General features: G+C 51.8%; 1 protein-coding gene across 2 annotated transcripts in view; it reads right to left on the minus strand.

Annotated features, from left to right (window-relative positions):
- PPP1R37 (protein phosphatase 1 regulatory subunit 37) overlaps window positions 1-23,674 on the minus strand; it is a 46,574-nt gene that overhangs the window by 3,018 nt on the left and 19,882 nt on the right. For both annotated transcript variants that reach the window (XM_068910386.1, XM_068910387.1), the window contains 9 exons: window positions 19,870-19,970; window positions 14,557-14,676; window positions 9,923-10,073; window positions 8,147-8,302; window positions 5,258-5,370; window positions 4,476-4,617; window positions 3,654-3,820; window positions 1,710-2,667; window positions 568-656 (listed from right to left, as the gene is read on the minus strand). In XM_068910386.1, coding sequence (XP_068766487.1) covers window positions 574-656; window positions 1,710-2,667; window positions 3,654-3,820; window positions 4,476-4,617; window positions 5,258-5,370; window positions 8,147-8,302; window positions 9,923-10,073; window positions 14,557-14,676; window positions 19,870-19,970 — 1,991 coding nt within the window. In that variant the 3' untranslated portion in view covers window positions 568-573. The remainder of the gene's footprint in view (window positions 1-567; window positions 657-1,709; window positions 2,668-3,653; window positions 3,821-4,475; window positions 4,618-5,257; window positions 5,371-8,146; window positions 8,303-9,922; window positions 10,074-14,556; window positions 14,677-19,869; window positions 19,971-23,674) is intronic.

The following is a 23,674-nucleotide window of genomic DNA, read 5'->3' on the forward strand; positions in this document are numbered from 1 at the left end:
CACGCGTCATTGCTCAGGGTGACTAAGGTAAACCTCGGTTCACGTGTCTCTGCCCACGGCACACGACGAGCGACTGCAGGTACCCAGGTGTTATTTAAAGGCCTGTCGCTCTTGAAACATTTAAAGACAAGTGCGTTCAAGTGCTTTTTAGTCCTGCCAGCTCTGCAGAGGTCGGATGTAATCCCCCAAAACAGCGCCGCTGCCAATAGCTCAGCTTGCCAGAGCGTAAGATTTTATGCTGAAGTCGCAGATGCTCCCGCGTCCGAGGCTGTAAGCACCTTTTTGTTCCAACAGCCTGGAGCGCTCTCTGTTGCGGAGCCCAGACGAGGACCAGGAACAGGTCAGAGCAGCGCGATCACATCTGCCCTGCCCAGACTTCAGCCACGTCTGGGTGAAGCTCCAGCTATTGAGAGGTGTAACGAAGCCTGAGCTACCTGCGGGGTTGCGTGAGCGCAGCCCCGTGCCTGAGCTAACAGCCTCGCTAACAGCTCCAGGAAACTCGTTTCCTTCAGGGTTGAGTCCGTCCCCTATTAACGGGGCTCATTCCAACCCCTAAATCCTTCTTACCTGCCGTCACAGTGGCTCCTGCCCCGTGTCCTGGCTGGCTTCTAGGAGCAGTTCCTCCAGTTCCTTCTCGTTCTTGGAGCAGTTCAGCTCTGAAAGCGGAAGTAAATGGCAACAGTTTTCTTAGTTTTCATCAAAAGCCCCAGAAGGCCGGGGATTTGCATTCCCCTCAGCTACTGCCTTAGTTTACAGAGACCCTGGAGCTCTCAAGCTAAACGCAAAGGTTATTGCAAAATACGGTTGCTCACTACAATTTGGGCTGCAAATTAGAGAAACGGCTTACTTTCTGGAAGAGTCTGCTTCCAGCCAGGAATATGGGGTGCAGAAAACAAACACGGGGCTAGTTTTAAGACTGAGCCTGATAAGGAATTGTGTAACACCTTGGTTGGTGATTGCAGGGAAAGGGCCGGAAAGCCCTGCGGCTCCTTCAGTGCTGCACTGCCGCCGACGGGCAGCTCCCTCCTACCGTAACAAGAGACAACAACGGTGGTACGTTCTGCTAAAACCCTTCGATCTTGACCTTGGGAGCGGAGGCTTGTTTTATCAGATGTGCTCCAAGTCACGAGCTCGCTGCTTTGGAGCTGTCAGCAGATCCTGTGGCTGAGGTCAGCTTTCTCAGAGAAGAAGAAACGGGTCCCTGGAGCAATTTTTTCTCCCACCTCGGGAACAGGCTGCGTTAGACGGAGAGGCACTGCCTGGCCTCCCAAGAAGGCTGCGTTCTCCTAATGAACGCGCCCAGCCAGCCAGGCCCTCACCCAGGCTCTGCAGGCTCTCCATAAAGAGCATCCCTGCAGGTATCATTATGGGAGGCTCTGTGGCTTGTTTAGAGGTCTAATTAAATAGACAGCACTCGTGGCCTTCAAAACGGGAACCATCGACTACCGCTAAGAGGAGAGGGAGTCACTTCAGGTTACAAGCCACCACAGGAAAAGCCCCCCAGCAACAAATTACTGCATGTACGGATATCCCATCGGGGGCACCAAGCAGATGGTTTAAAGCACTGAAAAGCAACCAGCACAGGGAACAGCCCTGCGCTCACCCAGGGCTCTGCAACGTTGCTTTGCAGGTATTCAGGGAATAACGTACCAGAGCAGGGCTCAGAGAACGTCCCCTTAGAGCTAGGTGCTGGGGGACAGAGCTCTTACCGTGCTCCACGGCACAGCTCCCAATTTTCCCGTCGCCGTCCGAGGACGCGTCCGGCAGCGCTCGCGCAAAATCCGTCTTCAGCCCGTTGGGGAGTGGAGTGTCATGGATCACATTCTCGCAGGGCGCAGAGTTACTCCGCTCGGGGTTCGAGCCAGCGCTCTGCGCTACCGGAGGGTTTTCCAAGTTGGCAGCTAACTCGGAAACCGTCCCGTTTGCCCGCGAGTCCGAGAGTTCGGTTTTGGGGGCTGGAAGCTGGGTTTGCGGCTCAGTTGGTTTCACCGCATCGCCTCGCACGGCATCCGTGGTCTCCCGCAGGCATGTAGTGTTCTCCGGCGTTCGCTCCGGCAGGCTTTCCACCCGCGTCACCACAAAGATCTTATGGCCTCGGCCAGGACTGGAAACAGAAATCCTTCTCTCGTTTCCCTGGGAGGAAGTACAGGTCGGAGAGCCGGCGTGATTCCCCAAGCTCCCCCCTCCTTTGGGATCGTGCTGCGACTCCTCTGCAACGTGTAAGGGGGGAGGCCTGTCCTTTGCCTTTTCGGAGGAAAGCAGCGGCTGGGGCACACCAGCGACGTGATCAGAGTCATTTTGTTTCTGCAATCCGCTGAAGTCCTTTGTCTCTAACCCAGTGTCCGTCTCCTCATCCGTATCCGAATCGGAGTAGGCCACACCATCTCTGTCGTCGTCCGCTGCCTGCTCCGTGTCCCCGTTCTCCTTGGACACCAGGGTCTCCTCGACTTCTTCTCCCTCTTCAGGGGTGGATGCTGTGCTGTCGTCTTGGCTGTTCTCCACAGGTGCCTCCTCCAGAGGCTCCGTCACGGTGATCTCCGGCATCGAAGCTGACTGCTGCAGTTTCTGCTCCTTTTCTTCTTTCTCTTTGGCCAGAATGAAGTTGCGCTTGCAGCCGTTCTGAATTTCCGCCAGCAGAGCCTTCTGCGTTTCAATAAAACTCTTTACCTGCAAAGAAAAGCAAATAAACAAACAAAAAAGCCATAAGTAATTTGAAAGACAAGAGCTGAATACATGTTGCTGCGTTTCAAGACCACTGATTTATGAATAATCAGCTCCACGATTAGTTTTCCGGCCAGCCACAAGCTTTCCAAACACTTGTAGTAAAAATGAGACAAGGAAAAAGCAAGAAAACTAACTCTTGAATGAGAACTCCTGGCACCTTCCAAAAAACCCATTGCAATTTTAACATCCCACCCAACTATTCTCAGCAAGTCTACAGAATTAAAACCAGAGAAACTCATTCACTTGCACCTTAGACTGTGAAGTTTTCCAAGCCTGTGACTGTGTCAATACCTTAAGTGGGTTTTTTTTTCCCTCCCCACCTCCACCTCTGTAAGGTGCGACCGGTGTTTCCCCAAGAATTTCCTCCCAAAGCTATCACTGCTCGTGTCTCAGAGGCTGTGGGATCCCCGTCCTCGGGGACATCCGACAAGTGACGGCGCAAGACCCTGAGCAACCTAAGCTGGTCCAGCTTCGAGCAGGGGGTTGAACCAGAGACCTCGAGAAACCCGTTCTAAGCTGTGTTATTTGAGACACGAACTGCAGGGTCACTGGGTGCGTTCAGCACCCAAATCAAGGGTGGGAGGGGAGCAGCCATTATCTCAAAGGCCAGTGTTAGCACAAGAACACAGGCAGATAAGCTGGGCAGGAATTCACTTCAGGTGAAAATGAGAAAGAAGGGAGAGCGGAACAAAAGTAAATCAGATCTGCAGCTGGTGGAGGCAAAAACAAGTTAGTTTTTAAGCTGTAGGGCACGCAGGGAGTGATAGCGCGACGCTGCCTGCCTAGACACACTGCCCTTAAGGACAACCGGCCGAGGCATCTTCCTGCTGGAGGTTAAAGGAGACCACGTGGAAGGAGGGACACAGAGAGGGCACAGAGCAGAGCTCAGCAAGGGCGCTTCCGTGCACACAGAGCGCTGTGCAACTCACAGACTCTTTCTTGGGCTCCCTGTCCAAGTCGAGCCTGAGCAGCGAGTGGTTGACCTTCAGAGCCAGGGAGAGCGCCATGAGGCCCCCCGTTTTGATCTCGTTCTCTCGCAGGTCCAGGCGAAGGAGCCGCGGGCTCTCCGCGATGAACTCTGCCACTGCCACGGCACCTGCGAGGGGAGAAAGAGCCTCTGCTGAAGAGCCGCGATGACGGCGAAAAAGCAGCGACAGCACTGCTTCCTCGCGGCTTTCCCACGAGACGCTTTTCAGGGGCATTTCCACCGGACTTCAGAAAAAGCATTTTTGAGACAGGACAACATATGCCTAGTGTACGTCAATAACTACCAAACTCCAGCTCCCAGGCACTTCCATAAAAACTACGCTTTTAATTCTGTGGGGCTGTTTATGGGCGGAGAGTGCTGAAAACACTCACAGGCACCAATCCTGCTGCAACACCCCATGGGAACAGGCGTCCTCGGACAGCTCAACTGCAGTGTTTTTATTAGTTATGGGCCCTGGATAGAGCTGTTACAGCACAGGCAGGATACGCCATCCAGAAGGAAAACCCACACAGCTGTATGGCCAAGGGCGCTGAGGAGACAGGCCAAGCTACCCGCTGCATTTCAAGCGCCAAAGCAGCCCAATCTCACATGCTGCTCCGCTGTAAACACGGGAGGCTTGGCAGGGGCACTGCCACCAGTAAAAAAAACCGCTTTGGTGGTGGGGGAAAGAGCTCTCCGTACGCAGTGGCTGCAGCGCCTGAAGCTGGACATGCCGCCGACACAGCCGGCCGGTGCTGATCTCCGAGGAAGTGCCTCCACCCACCTTCGCACGTCAGCTTGGTCGATGCCAAGCCCAGGCGAAGGACCGAGCGGTTCCCGATGAGCCCATTCTTCAGGTTGCGGACACCCTCGTTCCCGATGGGGTTGTGACCGAGGTTCAAGGTCTCCAGGCTCTGCGTGTGAGGCTGCAGAGAAAAAACAGGAAAAAAGCAGGAGTCAGAGATGTAAAGACGCGTCCGCCTCAAAGCTGAGTAGGTGGAAGTCAGGGCCTGTTCCTCTACTCAGCGAGGAGCCAAACCTTTGAGTCAGGGGATGAGTAGAGCAGCACACGCTGTGGCAGAGGGAGGGCAGGGTAGATACAAGGGAAGCATGGAAAAGGAAAAGAGAAGGCAGAGGAAACGTCAGAATAGACAAGAGAGAAGGTGAAAACGGATGTAGGCCGAGGACAAGAGAGGTCAGATCTGCTGCTGGAAGGAACGGGCCAACAGGGCCAGGGCAAAGAGTCAAGGGAGGAGAGACCGCGAGCAGCCTTCATCTGCCCTCTCTTCTGACTCCGTTTGCTGAAACCCTCGAAGAGGAAGGAGGAATTTCTCCTTTCGAGGCAACGGATACGCGGCTCACGCAGCGCCGGGGCTCATCAGGCCACCGGGGCTCTGGGGGTGCTCTCCCCTCGGCGCCTCGCTCCAGGGCTTGGGAGACGCGTCTCTGCAAAAGCCAACGCGACCGTCCAGCCCTGCCCATCCTCACGGCCCTGAGTCCTTGCTTCGGCTGGACGCGAACACCCCAGTGCCCCCAGGAAGCCCCCTCGTGCCAAGATCTACTCACCAGCGTCATGCCCAGATAAGCCATGCCGGTGTGAGTCAGCTGGTTATTCCACAAAACCAGAGTGACCAGCCCTTTCCGCTGCTCCTTCAACCCTTCGCAGATGTAAGCCAAGCCTGTAAAACAACAGCAGGCAGCGTGGATTCCTCGTTTTCCAGGTCAGCCCTACATCGGCCACGCTGCCAGCACAGCTTGATGCCGGCGCAGATATTAAAGGTTTTAACAGCACTTTTCTTGCCGTAGCTAATCTGGCCTTTTGATCAGGCATCGTCTGTGCTGGCAGCAACCTTTGTGCACTCTGCGGGATTAAAAGAGCACAAATATAGCATTCGTTCAAATAGCAAAGCAGCTCCTGCAAAAGTCACCGCATTGTTATGTGCGGATCAGACCCTTCAGCCATGCAAAAGATCACGTCACTCTGTTCGAGACACCCAGAAGCGAAAACATCCTTTAAACCATCTGCGTTTCAAAGCGGGACGTAAGCACAGGTGGAGCTGCGCTCCTCCACATCCCCCCGAAAGGTATTTCACCCTGGCAGCAGTCCGCAGACGTCTCTCAACACCTTCCCTCCAAACCTGCTAAGTTATTTGAGTTTGCTAACACGGCGCTTAACCCTTAGATCCAGGCAAAACACATTGCTCCTGCGTGTGCAAACACACAGGCATGCAATTAACTTCTCAGTGGATAAAATTAATTAGGGGCAGGTTGGAGCCTTGAAAATACACACACACGCACAAAATCTGGCAACCCCAGGACGGAGTCAGATGAGCAGGGACACCAGACTCCTTAGGTCAGCGGTGTCCTCTCGGTGACACTGCCGTCCCATGTGCCCTCTCCTTCTCCTGCCCAGGGGAATAAGGAGGGCCGAGCTCAGCAGCTCAGTCCCTTCCTTCGAATCTCAGCTCCCCAGTGGCCGGGCTGGTGGGAGGATGCAGGGTAACAACAGATAATTCGCAGATGTTTCACATATGGCGAGTACTTCTCTGTTTGAGGAACTGTCCCACATGGACTCCCCTCCTTCACAAGATGCATGCAGTTGTTGAGCTGTTTGCAGGCGGATGGTCGAGTTAAACTGATACCAGAGCTGCCACCTGTTCCAGGAGCGTTTGGCAGGAGCGAACAACTCCAAGCACAAACTGCACTTGGTGTTGCAGTCCTGTAGACTTGATGCAAGGCTCTTCCGAACCTGCGGTGCAACCCCTGTCCCCTTACTAAATTCAGCAGGGAAGTTTAGCTCCTTCTGTGCGAGGCTGTGGAAAGACAACCAGGAAGAGAACCGATTCCTACAGAGCTCCGAACATCTAGAAGCAACATAGGATGGAGCCGAGCATGGCGCTGTCTTTACGAAACCCTGTGAAGTGGATGAACCAGGAGGGCTTGAATTTCCCCTTACCCCATCAAGGAGATGCAAGAACTGGAGGACGAGGTGGTAAAAGGGACAATCCTCAATCCTTCAAGCACCAAGACAGACTTACTGGTCCAGTTCTGCTTATTTAACAATGGGTTGAGGGCAGGTGCCATTTAAATTGCTGTAAACACACTTATTCGATAAGCACACACTCTGGCGTGAACGATACTGCAAAAATCCCACAGCAACGCCTAGCAAGTGACTTTAGACACATAGAGCCCAGTGCTGTTCAAAGTGGCAACTCATTATTATTAAGTACCCAAAGGTGCGAGAGACATGCCAGCTAACCTGGAAGGCAATGAATGCACACATGCACCTTAGGGTGGGACCCATCCGGGAACGTGGGAGTCCACAACAGCGCCAGCTACATCCGATGCAGTCACCCTCGACTGCCTTTATACCCAACGCAAACGCAGTCAGTATGGTCCGAGCAGAGCCAAGTGTCACTCATCCGACCAAAGCGAGGCATTAAGCGGGGGTAATCACATCACCAACTCCTCCGACTGGAGACCCACACACCTAGAATTAGCCACGACTGAATGAAGTCTTGGAGTGGGATGGTTTCGCAATTCCTGTTTTGATATTAGGTTTGGCCTCCCATTTGCCTCCAAAGAGCGGGAAGGAGAGAAGAAAAACAAGACCAAAGCTATTTCGAGGAGACAGATGTATCCAAAAGACCCAAATCAGAGGCATGAAGTGACTCTACCTCTCTGCCTTCAGGAGTGGTGATGAGCCTCATGATGACGAGCCAGGTCATACCTCATGACCTGGGCCAGCAAGAGATCCAAGTTTCTCTTAATAAGGCCTAAGCAGCTTAAGTGCCTAAAACCCAAGAGGTTTACCCAGCTCATGTTGCTAAAATCCTTCCAAAATGCTTAAGCTGCTCTACGTACCCCTCTCATTTCAGCTCCTTTTTTTTGGGAGCTGCCCTCGCACCGGAGGCCGTGCCATTGGCCTGCCACCCAGTGCAGCGCTGCGCCGCAGAAGAGCTGCGCAAGTGCTCCAGCCAGCCGGTTCCCTTCCACCTCCACTCACTCTTCCCAGCCTCAAATCTGGTTCAAAATTGCAGGGAACCAGTGACCTGCCAGAAGGAGATGGCACTTACAGGGCAGAGGCCTGATCCTGCAGACAGGACCTTTCCTGTCTGTCTGCTGCTCTCATCACAAGCGAGGGCTGTCAGTACCCTTATGTCCGCGTTAATAGCGGTATCAGGTGCTCTCTTTGCTCAAGGGACATTCTACCTCCGCATCTCCCTTCACTATTATTTTGGTAGCTAGATCGAAGAGTTGACACTGCTTGAGCCGTTCCAACACTAGCTTGGTTCGGTGAAACAGCTCTTCCCAGATGGAAACGGAATGAAGATTTTGGTCTCTTCTTAACCCAGGCTGTGACCCAGGAGTTTTTCCTCCTCCAAGAGCACTTGCATGCAATTCGATCTCACAGGCACCTCCGGAGAAGCAGAAAGAACAGGGAACCTGCCTCACCTGAGTCCAGGATATGGTTGTTCCGCAGATCTAATATCTGTATGTAGCAGTTGAATTTCAGCAGGTTGCCGAGCTGAGCAGAGTCCTGCAGCCCGTTCAGTTTGTTATCGGCCAGGTACAGCTCGCGCAGGTTCATGTTCATCTTCAGGGCCGTTGCTGAAAAGAAGCAAACAAACAACACTTCAGCTCACGCAAAATTACAGAACAGAAGGCCACGGGGAGCAGGGCAGCTGTACACAAATGCCCACGATTTCCTGACACACCGGGTAACTGGAGAAAACATGTTGCTAGCCTCATTCATTATTGCTGGTCTGTATGTTTATACAATTACTCATGGATTATTAAAGCCTCTGCACAACGCGAGGGCCCAGGGTGCAGGAGTGGCCCGGCAGCACTGTTGAAAGCACTCGCGCTTGTCTTACCCCAAAATGATGCCACGCCGCTGCGGACAAAGGCAGAAAAACCCTCAAAACTTCCTGATGCTGCAGCTGAATGCGTTTATGCGATCATCATCTCCAGGCTGCACCCAAAACAAAGCCTCGTGCCACAGCAGCACGAGCCAGAATATTTTTAAAGGGATCTGGGCTTGACGCACGCACACAGGAGACACCCGTTTGCTCCCCTGCGGGCAGCACCCGACACCCTGAGAGCAGACGCTGTGCAAGGCGGCTCCCAGCAGCGATCCGGGCTCCCCGGCCGGCCCCGCTGATCCCTGCGGACGGGGCTGCTGCCGCATCCACCCCTTGGCTCGAGCCGCCTCCCTGCTGCGCTCGATGCTCGCTCAGCACCGGCTTTGGCACAATTTCACCCTGAAACAGCAGCAGCACGCGCCAGAGCTGGAGGGAGCCGCTGGCCTGTGGGTATTATCAAAGGTCAGATGGGATTCGAGTTACAGTTCCCCATTAAGATCTCCATTTCGCGTCAAGCTCATGACCGCCTCGGAGCCGGGATGCCAGACTTCCCTGCTGACGCTGCAGGCTGGCTGAAATCCCTCGCAGGATTTCAGAGAGGCGTTCAGCCAGAAACAGATAACTGCAGAAGCACCTCTTTGCCCTCCCACCCCCAGCGGTAAGCAGCAGCTTGCGCTAGCGCAAACAACCTCGCCGAAGCCTGGGTAAGGCCAGAGAGCAAGGTATTATCGTCTTAACTTCGGCCATGCGTGCTTGCAAGCGCATCTACTTTTTGCAGCTAGGCCAACCTAATAAACAACGCTCAGATCCAGAAGCCTTCCCTTGGCTGACTCCTCGGATTGTCGCTGCTATCACAACACTTCCATTAGCTTAATGCAAGCAGTGATTTATTACCAATTCATTTGGTTAACGACAGAGGCTGCCCAGGGCTGTTTTGCTCCTGCTGCCAAAATCTCAGGAAGCCACAGCAAACCGCCCACCTCCGAGCCCGGCCCTGCCTTGCACAGAGATCTGCACTGCTGCTCTCCAGCACCGAGATCCCGGCAGCGAGAGGGCTGCAAATAAGTTTCAAGAGCCTTTTGCGAAACCCCACGGGGGTCGATGGAGAGTTTGGCATGAACTCTGCTCTCCCCGGCATGTGAGGGAAAAAAAAAAAAAAAGGGAAGAAAAAAAAGGGGGAAAAAAAACCCTCTGGCTGGAAAAGATTCTAGGATTGGTATCTGGCTTCCTTCCATATTCTAGGACACAGCTGGGCAATGCAGCCGTCCAAGCTCGACTGGCTTCTCCAGTTGGGCAAATGAGGCCTGCTAATTAAGGCAATGAGCATAGGTGGCACCTCCACTGCCCCCCTCTCCGGGTTACTCACCCAGCAACATGAGTGGGCGCCCGGAGAGGCTGGCGTTTTCCAGGTGCAGGACGACCAGGCTGCTGCTGATGCGCAGGGCGCGAGCCACGAACGGCGCCGAGTGGTCCAGCAAGGGAGTGTTTCGGGCGTCCAGGTACTGCAGGCAGTTTGTCTGGAGGAAAAGACACGAGAGACGTCAGCGCTCAGCCCCGGGCGACGCGGCTCGACCCCGCAGCCGTCAGCGCGCAGGGCTCCAAACGCATCCCGCTTACCCCTGCCCCACGCGGTGTTTTAGACGGAGGACTCCCAGTGGGACATTGTATCTGATCCTATACGCGGGCCTTTTGATGCTTCAGAGAAACCCCCTGGACAAGGGCGGTGGTTGATTTTCCTGGCCTAAAGAGGACGGGGCAGCTCGGCAGGAGCTTGCGCTTCACAGCAACAATTGCTCCGTTCCCAAAAGAGCAGGGAGATCCGAAAAAAAAAATACAAGCCTCAGGGGCACCTCCGGGCATTCGCCTCCTTTTCCTTCAAAGCTGCCCTTCTCCCCACTGCTGCTTGCCGTTCCCCAAGTGTGAAGGGTTTGAGGCTAAGTTATTGAACATGCTAATCCGTGTCCCATCCCGGCCATGCTGGGATGGGTGAGCTGGGCGCTTGGTGGCCCAATGCCCCCGCCGCAGCACGGCCGCCGTCTCGCCCGAGGGCTCGTTCCCTCCGCGCCTCTCGGAGAGGAGCTGGCGAGACGACTTCCACCCTCCAGAAACGTTATTTTGGTTGTCCCGTGGACTTTAGATAAGAGATTAAGAGCCAGAAGGAAGCGTGCTGATAACCCAGCCGGCTGCCTTCTGCGCACCCACCAGGACAGCCCAAAATTAGCTCCGTGCTCAAACTAGATAATTTTAGATAAACACCTAATCTGGGCTCGCGCACTCCTGGAGAATTGCCTGACGCTCTTAAATCGCCCCATTGGTCCGTTGCCCTCGCTGCCGAAAACATACGGCCTTTTCCCCTTCAGTCTCTGCAGCTTCAAGGTCAAAACTCGGACCGGGAAGCGCGTTTCCATAAGTGTTTTTGTATAGCTGTCCTGCAGCTCGCTTCTCGCTCTGAAAAGTCCCATTTCCAACCCCTAATTCTGCACGTGAATCTCCCCCGAACCCCTGTCAAGTTTTTGTCACCCTCCTCGAACTGCAGCACTGGGGTGGATGTCTTTTAAGCGATCACTGCAGTGCCAAGTGCCTGGCCTCTTCCAAACAAAAACCTACCTCCATCCTTACATATCCAAGGGCTATATTGCCTTAAGCTATCCAGATTTTTGCTCTAGGAACCTGTGTCCAGCCAGCTTTGAGGACACCAGCCATTTGGTTGGGATTCAGCTCAGAGCTAGAGACTCGTAGGTGCAGGTGTCTACTTCGGACGAGCTGAATCACCCTCCAGGCTCCGCCGATTGCAGGCACCGGATCCGTGCGGAGAAAAACCGGCAATCCAGCTCAGACACCTACGCGCGGACAGCCCAAGCGTTCGCGGCAGTTTGGAGCTGAGTCCCAGCTGGAGCAGCAGCGACGGCTCCGGACGTACCAGGTGACGCCTTTATAACCCAGTCGGGGCAGAAGTAACTCTTAGGGGGAGACAGATGTCCCAAATTCCCTGCGTGTGCCCCGCGCAGACGGCTACACACGCAGGGAAAACTCACGGCGGGTAACGCAAGCTCTCTAGCCAGCGCTGCATCCCCCCAGCTCGCTCACCGCTCAGCTCCGGTAACAACCTCCTCTATACTCTTTCCTTCTTTATAGACAATTTTTCTACTCAGCTGCAAGCAACTGAGCAATCAAAACCCTCCCCAGCGGCCACGTGGGGTCAACTTTCATGGCCTTTATCAGGAGATGATACAAATGCCCTAAAACAGGAGTTCAAAACCACACAAGAGCTCAGTAGAGCACAGGTCTCCTGGGGTTACTCCAAGCTTAGGGTCCAGGCGGGGTTCACGCACACCGTTTATTTCTGGTCAAGAGCCACGTCAGGTTGATAGGCCTCAGCTTAATTAATTCATCTTTCTTACTTCTTTTCAACGCTGCAACATAAGCTCTTTTTCAAGCCTGGATTCTCCCTCTCCATCCAAGAAATTAAGAGCCTGCTGCAGTCCAGAGGGTTTCTCAGCCAGCTCTTTCGACATGCATGAGTAGAAGCGACTGATTTGCTGGTTTTAAGGCATCTAAGATGTGTTATAACAACGCATGGCGACACTCAGCTCTTCCTCCAAAACGCAGCGTGCGCTGCGGTCCTTTTCTATCACGGACAAACATCCCACCCCATCCAGGCTCAGCCTGAGCTCGTTCGTATCACGCTTATGTTGCTCCTCATCCTTAAGTCCCGCTGGCCGCAGCTTTCGCCTTGTGCCTTTGTTCCCGCTATAAACTTTATTCAATTCCTAAACTTAAATAGACGCCTCTGCGCCGATCATGCACAGCTCGGTTTTTGCAAACCCACGGCCACGGATCGGGAACAGTTTGTTCAGAGTCAGATGCGTCAGACTCCTGGCTATAGGTTTGTCCTTACCCATGCCTGCATCTAGATCTTACTCGCTCCAGTTCCCACGTTCCCGACTCCGTCGCTCAGGCACAGCGAGCGCGCCCGAGTCTCATGCAACTGGGACCAGCTTTGACCACGAGCTTTTAAACTGGCATTGCGCAATGCCTCAGCACCGCGGCAGCAATGCAACTGGAAGTGTCGATGGCGCAAATTAGCAGGTAGAGATATAATTGTGGATCTAGGGTGGCTTTGCACCACACCCTCCGCAGGCGCGAGGTGGCCCTGCTCTGCCTCATCCGGCCCCAGCGCTTCCCTGCGCCGGGAGCAGGGCGCGAGCCAGCAGCACGCTGCCTCCCCTCTGTTTGGCTTTCGGAGCAAATTCGAAGGCTGAACAATACGATTAATTGCGCCTGTGAAGTCAAACACCTACGCTAGTCATCCTACTGCAAAAACAGATAACGAGTATCAAAATCAAGAGATTGCCCCTGCAAACACGCATTTAGTAATAATCTATTCGTTTTCTTTTTTGGCCAAGGTTTGCGTTTCAAGTCTCTTTCTCTGGTATGCGTCAAGAGTTCACCGAAACGCTCCCATCAATATCTTAATTTTTGCTGGGCAGAACCACGCTGCAGTTTTAACACGGGAGCTGGGAAGGATGTATCAGGACTATTTCTGTAAACGCGCTGTTTCCTCCCCACCTAACATTTTCATAAGCCAAAACAAGAAGAGAGAACAAACGTCAAAAATAATTCACGTCTGCGCAGCTCTCTGGAGCTATTCTCTCAGTATGAGGCATTAAGTAACATCCTAAGTGTGTCGTGGCAGGTGGGAAGTGCGACTTCTCCTGCATCACAGTATGGTACCGGGAAACATTCTCCTGTGCAATGCCCCGACAGCCAGCTAGCTGCAAACTGCTGTAACACTGATCTGCAAGGGCTATATTCACGTTATACTCAAGTTATAGTCTCAGCTCCAACTTTCCTTGGCATCCGATCTTCACAATATCAGAAAAGGACATTCAGAAAAACTCCCCAGATCATGCTGTACCCTCACCAAAGCAGATGTTAGCTGCAAATCAAGTCGCTCTGCGCGCTGGCTGAGCGCTGTTTCATCAAAACGAGCCAGTTCCAAGTCTCCGACCAACACGTTGAATTTTGAGGGCTGACGGTTTGTGGTTCAGACACAGGACAGAGGTTCAAGAAGTCTGCGCTGAAGCTCTCATGTGGGGAGCTAGTTAACCTCATACGCAGTCTAACACTTCCCGCCTCTTCCCTTTATTAGCCAGGTCTTTCTGAATTGCTGTTTTTCTGGACAGAAACTATATAAAGACGAACACACAATTGCAGCTATGGTCTCTGAAACAGGAGTGAAAGTAAACAGGTGTGTTTCGAGTGACTTTTCATGCAAGCTGCATGTTGCTCTTGGACAGATGCCACAGACACGTATTAGGCCTTTTGACTGCCACTGGGAGAGCACTGATTGGTGAAACATTTCATATGGCGCACGGGTTTTCTTAAAGATGTACTATTTACAGGAAACAAGAAAACAAGTTTCCATCATGTACTTGAAGCTCAAGAACCATCAACCTTAAGCTTTGGTTGTTTACTCCAGTCTGGAAATATTTACTGAGACCGTTGACCCTTTGTTCCCTGCCGTGCCGGAGAGCAGATAGCTTCCAGAGCACCAACAGCGAGACACCTGCAAAGCAGCAGCCCCAAATCGCAGAGGCATCGCGGCGCTGCAATGCTCTGGCTCAGCCGGCACGCGGAGGTCCCTCTCCACGAGCACAGCTCCAAGCCTCGCTCCACTGCACCGACTGCGGCAGGGACTATCCATCCAGGTGGCTTAATGCTGGGGGAGCTGGAAGTCCTGGAAACGCAATCCAGCCCTCCTAATCTCAAACCACAACCACAGCCACGAGAGCAGCTTGCTTCTGCTTTCTGGTTTTGGAATACCCCCACTGTAACTCAAAGTTAGCTGTAGGAGCGCGTCCATACCCACAGCGCAGAGGGAGACGACACCATTCCTACCTCGTCCCAAACTCCCCTGAGACCACGGGACGAGCCACAGAGGTTTGAAAGCGCAGCGTAAAAAGTGGGTGCCAAAAGCATCCAGGAGCTAGCACAAACCTTTCTCATCATGTGCGCAGCTGCTTGCCAGCCTCGGGTGCCGATGTGTTTGTTAAACGAGATGTTGAGGTGCGTTGCTGACTCGTAGTACTCGATCATGTCAAACAATGCCGAGGCACCCTGCAAAACGGAGAGAAACGCAAAAGTCGTCAAAAGCTGCATTAATGCAGGGAAGCAGCACAGCTGTAAGGAGACAAGCGTGAAGCTAACAGGTTGTTAGCGGACAGACTGAGCTTCTCTCAGCCAAAACATGGGGTTATAACGCTCCTTTCTGGTGCGGAAACGCTGCTTTCTGGTGCCTCTTCTGAAAGGCCACAAACACTCGTTCTTCCAAAGCCCGAGGAACCTGTCTCACCTGCAGCCCAGCCAAAGCCGTGGGGATTATTCCAGCTGGCCACATCTGATCAGACTGACACCACATTCCCAACCTGTTCGTTCCCCTTTCCTCTTCGTTTTTTCAAATCCCAGATGAGCCGGTGAAAAGCCCAAAATACAAACCCTCCTTCGCCACAGTCGGAGCGCGCGCGCAAGTTGCCGACGCAGCTACAGCACGGCTGGCGCACGGGCCCCACGTGGACTGCGACTGCGATGGGAACGGACAGGGCAGAGAGGCACGGCAAGGGGTTGTGCTGCGCTTCATACGAGCCAGAATGATCCAGATCGCTTTTGAGAAGGGAAAGCATTTGCTGTGTCCAAGGCACCAGAGCGGGAAGGGAAGTGCTGTTCCTCTGCAGGATGCAAATAATTCAGGCCTGAACCGTCCCACCTACCAGGCTCCTCCAGCTGCCTCTGGTAACCACTTGGGTATTAAGTCATTAAGCTCTTGCAGACAAGCTCTGTGATCCCTTCAAGGCAGCCCGGGCAGTATGTATTATCCCTTCAACCTCAAGTGCAAATGAATTTGCATCTCAGGTGACAAGTTCACATGCCCTGAAGCTTGAAGTTTGCTTGTACAATCACCTGCCAGCTCCCAAAACCCCAAGGTGGTCCCTCAGCCACAGCAGAGCTGCCTCCTTATCTGGACACCTGCACCTAAAACAAGTTCTACCTAAAGAAAAACCATTACGTTTTAAACTAGACGTGCTGTTTTGCTCCAGGAGATGGATTTCATCCCAGCAGACAGGACGTCGCTGAACCATCCCTACCTCCGTGGGTGCTGCCGAGATGCTCGGCCATGAGCAGGCGGAGCTCAGCAGCCGCCGTGCAAACCCCGCCACGTTCAGGGAGCTGAGATCGAGGAGAAGCCGAGGCCTGGAGCAGCCGCCAGGGCAGACGGGGACCGGAGCAAGGCTGGGACGGGAGCTCCGTCGCAGCCGTTCCTGCTCGGGGCTGTCTGCCAGCTAAAGGCCGTGCTCGCAGCAGCTCCGTTTCTCGGAGCGCGGCCCGTGGGAACGGCAAGGCGGTCCGTTCCCAGCCAGGCCGTGACTCACAAGACTAGGACACAGGGCTGAGACAGGGAACAGGATAGAGCCTGTGCTTGGAGAGCGTCTCTCTATGAGCCGGTTGCACACAAAGAGCTTGAAAAAGGCTGCACAGATACCACCATCTCCCGGTCACAACAAAGAGGGATTTGTACTGGTCCCGCTCCTCCAAAGAGGGAGCTCCGAGTTAAAGGCAGGAAGAGAGAGGCTGCGTGTTGCAGATCACGATTACTGGGCCAGACTGGAGTAAAAGCCAAAGAATATTGCAATGAATAAATCTGAGCAGCCACTTTGCACCAACCGGAGGCAGAGGGCAGCAGGAAATTGCTGTAACGGGCGGGAGTCCGAGCGCACACCACTGCCCTATGAATCACCGACAGCTGCGGGTTTCGCACAGGTTTGGCTTTGGACCTTCACGCTGGCTGCGTTTTACTCATCTCTTGTTTAGCATTTAAGCCAGCAGGAGCCTGACCTTAAACCCGTCTGTCAAGTATCACACCTGCCCGCGACGCCAAATTATCCATTGGCTCCGCACGGGAAAGTAGCGCAGCACTGCCACGTATCACCGCACGCGGGGAACTGCGGCCGCAGAGGTGCCGCGCAGAGACGGGAAACGCAGTTCGGGCCGCAACAGTACATTTGCCGAAGTGGCCAGCGTGTAGACTTGTATCCATAGGGTAGGCAAAAGTTTTAAAGACTGAACGAGTCTTTTCAAAGACTCTTAGAAGTTTCTGTTTCAGATTGCACCCCCAAAAGACAGCAAATCTAGAAGCAGCTCTCATCAAGCAGCAATATTCTGCTGACACCGTTTAATCCATCCTTACCTGAGACACTGTCTGGAGTCTAAACAGCAATTCAAAAAGGTGCAAAAGAAATCAGTAGAGAAGTCTGCAAATGCGGGAAAAGATCTTTTTTTAAAGGAAGATGTTTTTTCCTCTGATTGCAGGGAGACTTATAACGTGTAGATATTAAAGCCAAACAGAAATTCAACTCCCAACCTTCATAGCTCTGGGAGAGACAGCAAACTCAACCAGAGCAAGTTATAGCAGCAGAGACACCCAGACACTTGAATAAATGCTTCCAAGGAAAATGGTTTTCCTAAAAATATCTGAATGGAGGCCAGTTTATTTGCTCTGAGTTTGTCCACCGCCAGGGTCAAAGCAAGAACGTTCCTGCAGGGTTGTGCAGCGCTGCATCTACCTGTTTCAGGTGTCACGCGCAGAGACTCTTCCGCAGCCTCGCGGGTCACTCTGCCAAGAAAGCACCCGAGAATCCAACCCTGCTCAAAATCAGAATTTACATTCAGGCTTGAGAGCAGAAAAAGCTTAGCAGAAAAGCACTTGCGCCCGTGAAACATCTGCAAGTTTTACAACAGAAGTTGAAGAACGTGTTTAATTATATTAGGCGCATCGGCCGATAAGATTAGCCGAACGTTATCTCGGCCAGAGCAAAGAGCCACGGAGCGCTGCAAGTCCTGCGGAAAAATATGCAGAGAGACCTGGAGGACTGGAAAAAAGCAGCACAAAATGCAAACCAAAGAACAGGTCTTCAGGAAAGAACAAGACTTTCTACTGTAAATTAGGTGCTCATCAGTAGGAAACTATGAGGGGGGGAAAAATGTGAGTACGTTAGTCAGTCACGAGGCGACTAAGTCACCGGTGTGACGCACTCGTGGAAAAAAGCCTGCTGACGCGAGATGAATCAGAGATTCTTCAGTACGGAGACAAGAGCATTACTGTTATTGTACAAGGATCTAGTAAGGTCTGGTCTATAAAACCTACCTCCCACAATGTATTTCAGGTTGAATTCATCTTTTCTTGAGCTGTGAGGACTGCGAGGGGAATGGAAAAGCTTATTTTGCAAGGTAAAACTTAAAAGGGGGCTGACTTGCTTAGTCTAACAAAAAGAAAGCTGAGATGGCACACAGCACCAGGAGGAAAGGGCAAAAAGGAGAAAAATACGAGGCAGACCAAAGTGCAGCGCTACAAAAGCGCTCACAGATTCATTTATTTAGCTGCAAAGTCACATTTTCCCCCATCAGAGCAGCAATATTTTGAATATCTGCCCAGTCAGAGGGGTAGGTTAAGCAAGATGAATTTTAAAAATGGGAAAGTGCTTGTGTCCCAACCTGATTATTAGCAAGGATTCTAATGATACCTTTTCTTTTGATAGGCCCTGAAGTCAGCAGATGTCCCAGAGTTGCAAAATAAGGAGTATTAACCCTTCTAAAGGCCATCTGAGGCTAAATTTTACCCCAGTAGCAACTAGCAATGCTGATGACACTTTAGATACCCCACAGACTGTCTTGCTTAACTTAACCGGAAGAGAAAAGTTTAAAGCAAGGTCTCCAATCTCTTTACCTCCACCCCCAAAGTATTCAGCATAGCCCTTCCTGGGCTGCAGCGTGGTCAACCGGCTCAGGGAACTCAACAAAAATCCTCCCGTGCTCGTGACCCACCAAGGCCCGTTCCCCAAACGCCCAAGTCACGCGAGATCCCAGCTAGCTGCGTCAGCACAGCCCCAAGAGGAGCCAGGGACAGTAAGAAATTCAAATCATCAAAGGATCAAACGAGGAGCCACAGCCTAAAGTCATATTTTTCCCCAGTTAGCCTCTTCTTATCAGATGTGGCTGATAGCCCAGAATCGTTCCTTAATTGCTGAGCCTTTCCAAAGAGCTGCTAGACCTTGTCCTCTCTGCAGCAACAGATGCTGCAAACCCCCTCGGCACCGAAAGCTTCCGAGCAAGCAAGACTAAGGCGAGACCCAAGATCTAAGCCAGGTTCAGGATGGTGATAGACAACACGACGTAAGGGTGAAAGCAGAGGAAAAGGAAAGATAGAGACAGAAACGAGGACTACAAGAAACGGGATATTCTAGGGCAACGGGAGAGCAACTTTGGATCAAGCGTCAGCAGAGGGAAACATGGATAGCAAGGAAACACTACTAAGGAAAGTTGCAGCAAGCCTGCCCCAGCCTCCCAACCTCAATTTAGCACAGAGGGGGAAAAGAGGCCAAGTTTGAGAAGTGACCGTCACAAAAAGGAAAGAGTTAAAGGGGTGAAAAAGGCTCTGGTTGGCCAGACCCAAGTCAGAAAGGGCAACAGAGCACTCAGGCCACAACTCTGGCTTTATACCTTGCAAGACTCCAGCCCTCAGGGAGAGTGTGGATACTGCTACAGCAGGGACAGCCAAGGAACAAGCAGGAGAGACCCCCTAGCAGAGCACAGCTAAGCAGCACTCAGGATTTATGGCTTCCTTTCTTTGTTATTCGATAAACACCATTAAGGAAACAGGCAAGCCCTGGAAGAACCCAACCCATCACCCTGCACAGTTAGGGGACTGCAGCGAGCCTGCACTGAAATACTCTACAAAGCTGGTTCAAATAATTTCCTCTTTTGCTTACCCGTCGGGACCTGAATTCAGGGCCCCGGGCTCCGCCAACACACCCAGGCAGCGCCAGGAATGCAGACCGCAAGTCGCTACAGGACTGGATGTGCAGAGCGGAGCCTGAACGCCCTTCTTCAGCGCAGAAAAGCCGTTCAGCGAAGCAGTCTGACGTTTCCTCTTACAAGGCTGAGAGCTGCCCATAACTCCCTCGGCTTTCAAAACAGATTTTAAAATACATATTTAAAATGCCTTTGAGCTTCCTGGCCATCTGGGCTTCAGCGATAGCATTCAACCTATTCCTTTTTGGAACAGCAAATGCTGTGCCAACAGACCCAAATAAAAACACGTATATGGAGGGAAAAGGCAACAGCAACATGGCAGAGGCCAAATCTGCCCTGCAGCTTGTCTGGGATGTCAATGCAACTTCAGAATTGACCACAAAACCTGCAAGGTTTTTGTTAATTGTGAAACGGAAGCAAGAAGCTGGGACAAGTTACATCACTTACATCTTCATCCAAGTTTGTTTGCTCCAAGTCAACAATTTTGAACTGGACCCGTTTGAAAATTTCTTCCAGTGCCTCACAGGCCTTGTAATCCAGCTTTTCCCCTGGAGGAAAAAAAAAAAAAAAAGACAATAACGTGAACTCAGATGTTTAGTACAGACCATACACACAGAAAACATGCACTGTACGTATAGATATGTATCTGCGAGCTACAAAGCCCCAAGCAGCAGGACAGAGGACACAGTGAGTGATGTGAAAAAGTGACTTTCTCCTCCATTTGGAGACTGCTGCTTCTTTTCCTTCCAAATAAGCTTTTATAATTCATACAACTTGGCCTCGAATTATACACGCCAACCCAGTTCTTGCAGGTGGGGACATCGAGGGCAAAGGATGGTTGCTACCAACAGCCCACCTTTAAAGCTCTATAGACTTAAGGGAAATTTAGACCCAATATTTGACATCCACTTTGATTTATTCAAGCGTGTCTAGTACAGAAAAAATACAGCGCATCCCCTCCAATGAGTATTTTTCATTAATACTAAGAACTAACAGATTTTCATCATTCCTGATGGATTTGCAATCCTGCTCCTCCCCAGCGTCGCTCTGGGGCAGTTCTTTTCTTTCACTCTCGCTTCCAGCAACTCAGCCGCTTTCAGAGTCGTGACGACTTCTGCACAGCCCCGTATCTACACCCAAGATCTGCCTTTCTGCCAGCTCTGCAGCCTGCCTGCGTGTCTGCAACCTGCTCCTCTCGGCATCCGCTGTGCTGCATGCTCCGGCTCTCTGCCTGCTTCTCCTGCCAGCCTTATGCTGCACCAGGACATCTCCCCTCTGAAAAGACGTCATCTCCTACCGTACCTTCCACCAGCTCCGGAGCCTAGGCAAATGGGATACCTTCTCCTCTATCTGCACATATCTGCTTTGCAGTAGCAAACAAGGCAACTGAACAGGAACCAACCATCACAGGGAACACAGAGCCAAGCTCCAAAAGCCATACCGGTGCTCCTCATCAACGCCGTAGATCAGAAAGAATCCAAGATGAGATTTTAGAAAGGAAAGGAGAAGCGACCCTTAGCTTGGCTAGGAAGATCATCAGGCACCGATTGCCCTTGACGAGGGGCAACAGTGTGGGATAAAGGGAAGTGTTTGGTATTTTGCTGGAGACGATGATGTGAAAGAGGAAAGATGACTTCCAGAAACCTTAAAAAGGGAACGAAGAGCTCCTGAGGAAGAGACAAGATGGCTCATCTTGTGGCAGGAAGGATCAAAAACAATTCATTAGAAGTTTTGGGCTGTGCTGAAAAGATCAGAGAGGATTTAGGTGCCTGAAGGAATCTTTGCCAGGGTAAGCTTTTACCTGCATAAATACAGTGCTAAGATGGTCCAACACGCAGTAAAGTCAGGCACAGAGGAGCAGAAACTGCAGGGAATGCAGCCTTGTGCAGACGGACCCCCACCATTCTCCCAGTATGGCAATACCTCAATTCCTACAGTCACACACGGGCCGCGTTTTCCTTTTATTTAGATTTCAACACAAAAGCAGCTCTGCTTCAGCGGGTAGAGCTGGCAGCTCAGAGAACCTTGCAAGTCTGTTTAAAAACCAAACACACAAAGCTGTAATGCTTTTGCCACCTCCCGTCCAGCCCCGAGTCATCTGCACCTTGGCTATTCATCTTCAAACTCTTACTCCTCTTTCCCCCACTAAGCAGACGGTCCTTTTTCCAAACGAGCCAGCCCTTTACCAGCACCCGCTCACACAGGCTCTTCGGTCCGTCTTATGTAATTACATTAAGAGCGTCTCCGCTGACAAACCAACAGCTGGATTATTATTCCTTTCACTGTATAAAATAACTACGTATTTTAAATTGCAATTTTCAATTTCAATACCTAGAGGCGTTTCAGTGTGCATCAGTGACTTGGGTCCGGCATACATGATGGATTAGAAGTGGATCAGAAACAGTCACACTAAGCAAATATTTTGGATGAGACACATTGCTGGATGGCAACATGCTCAGAGAGAGAAAAAAAAATAGTGAAAGTTAAACAAGATCTGAAGATTTCCTAAATAAACAGACACTCTAGAAAACCCAACTTGTCATCACTTGGCTGGTGACAGGTATTTCCCTGGAGGACTTTGAGCTCTTCAGTGCTTCAGCTCTTTACCAGCTTAAAATATTTCTCTAGCTACGCATACTTCCCCTTCAGTACAGGCTGAAGGCTTGGCCTGGACCGTTCTGGCGAGGCAGATCAAGTTCACAGAGGCTTTCCGAAAAGTGGTTCTGACAAAGACACAAGGCAACTGCAGTTGGGCTCCTGAATCATTCAGGACTTTCTGAAAAAAGTCCCCACTTCCACTTCTGGGCAGAAAGTAAGATTACTTCTGCCTAGAGAGCAAGCAGCTTTGGCACTTATGAAAAGGAAGCAGGAACGCTGTCTGGCAAAATTTAGTTCAAATGGTCGCAACAGGACCTGCACAATATGGTTTTTTGTGTGCATTTGGGCAAACTCATGTTTATTGGTGTTACTCCAGCAGCACATCGACACCCCTCCAGAACGAATCAGCTCAGGACACAACCAAGCAAGCTCGGGCCATAGCTCAATAAAACGAGTGAGTTATTTTCTCGGGTTTGTAACAGCTGCTTACAAGCTGTTCACCCACCGCAGTTGTTTTCCTGGCTCTGAAGAAAGGAGTCCAGCGCTGCTGCTAAGCTTAACGCGCGCGTGAAGCGTTTGTTCCCCGACAGCGAAGAAGTGACAACACTGCACAAGCGCTACTTATTAAACACCTAAAGCCGCAGCCCCCAGGAGACTAGTTCTGTCGTAAGGTGCCAAGAACGTGATAAAAACCACTGCAACCGCCACATGCAAAGCAGCACCACCTCGCTCCGACGGTTCAACTTCTTTCTTCTCATCTGGCCCAGAGAACCCGATGCCGCATCGGGTATTAACCGTCTTTCCAGCACAAACACTCTCATGGGCTCTCGGAAACAACTACGCGCTTGCATCTGATCCAGCTCGTGTTGCCAGGCGAGTTCACAGTGCCTAAAGCACACGATAGCCGCTTGGACCAGATTTCTGACAGTTTTCGCAGCAGACATTTAACAAACTGCCTCCTCCCACCGTTGCCCTGAGCTCCACGGGTGGCTGCTGCCCCCGGGGCAAAGTTGGCAGAAGAGACGGGAGAGGTCAAATGAGCATTTACCGCAAAATTGTTGACCGTTGAGCACTTCTGGAAAACTAAAGCCTTCCGCTGCGATAGTGGCTAGGTGCGTCGCCCGTTCTCGAAGAGTGGTGCTTTGCTGCAATTCCCGACGGGTTGGAGAGGCGAATAGGGAAGTAAGAGGCAGTTTGGTAAATTCGAGGAATGTGAGTAACCCAATCCACTCACATTCGTTCCGAGTTTCACTAGAAACCAGGAAAAGTAGGGAAGGGACCTCAGCAGACAATGCCAGGATGCCCAAGAGCTGAGATGAGGAACACCAAAAATATCCCTGGATGAACTAGGAGTGAGGTTTCACCCAAAGCGCTCAGGGCAATATTATCCACCTGCCTCCTTGACAACTTGGAAGACCAGTAATGAAGAAGGCCACGTGGAAAAGCTCTCCAAACACAGCTGAGGAGAACAAGCTGCTGGCTAAGGAGACCAGTGGAAGGCAAGAGGAGAAAGGCAGTAGCCTACAGTAAGAAGAATGCAAATAAAAGGTTCGTCTAGCGGAGACCTTTTAGGGAAATGAAGGTGACCTTTTCACTTTTGTTCCCCAGGGCTAAGGGAGAAGCGATACAAAAGTAATCACGTAAAAATGTTTAC

Source organism: Struthio camelus, chromosome 16, assembly GCF_040807025.1.
Source record: "Struthio camelus isolate bStrCam1 chromosome 16, bStrCam1.hap1, whole genome shotgun sequence".
NCBI lineage: Eukaryota > Metazoa > Chordata > Aves > Struthioniformes > Struthionidae > Struthio > Struthio camelus.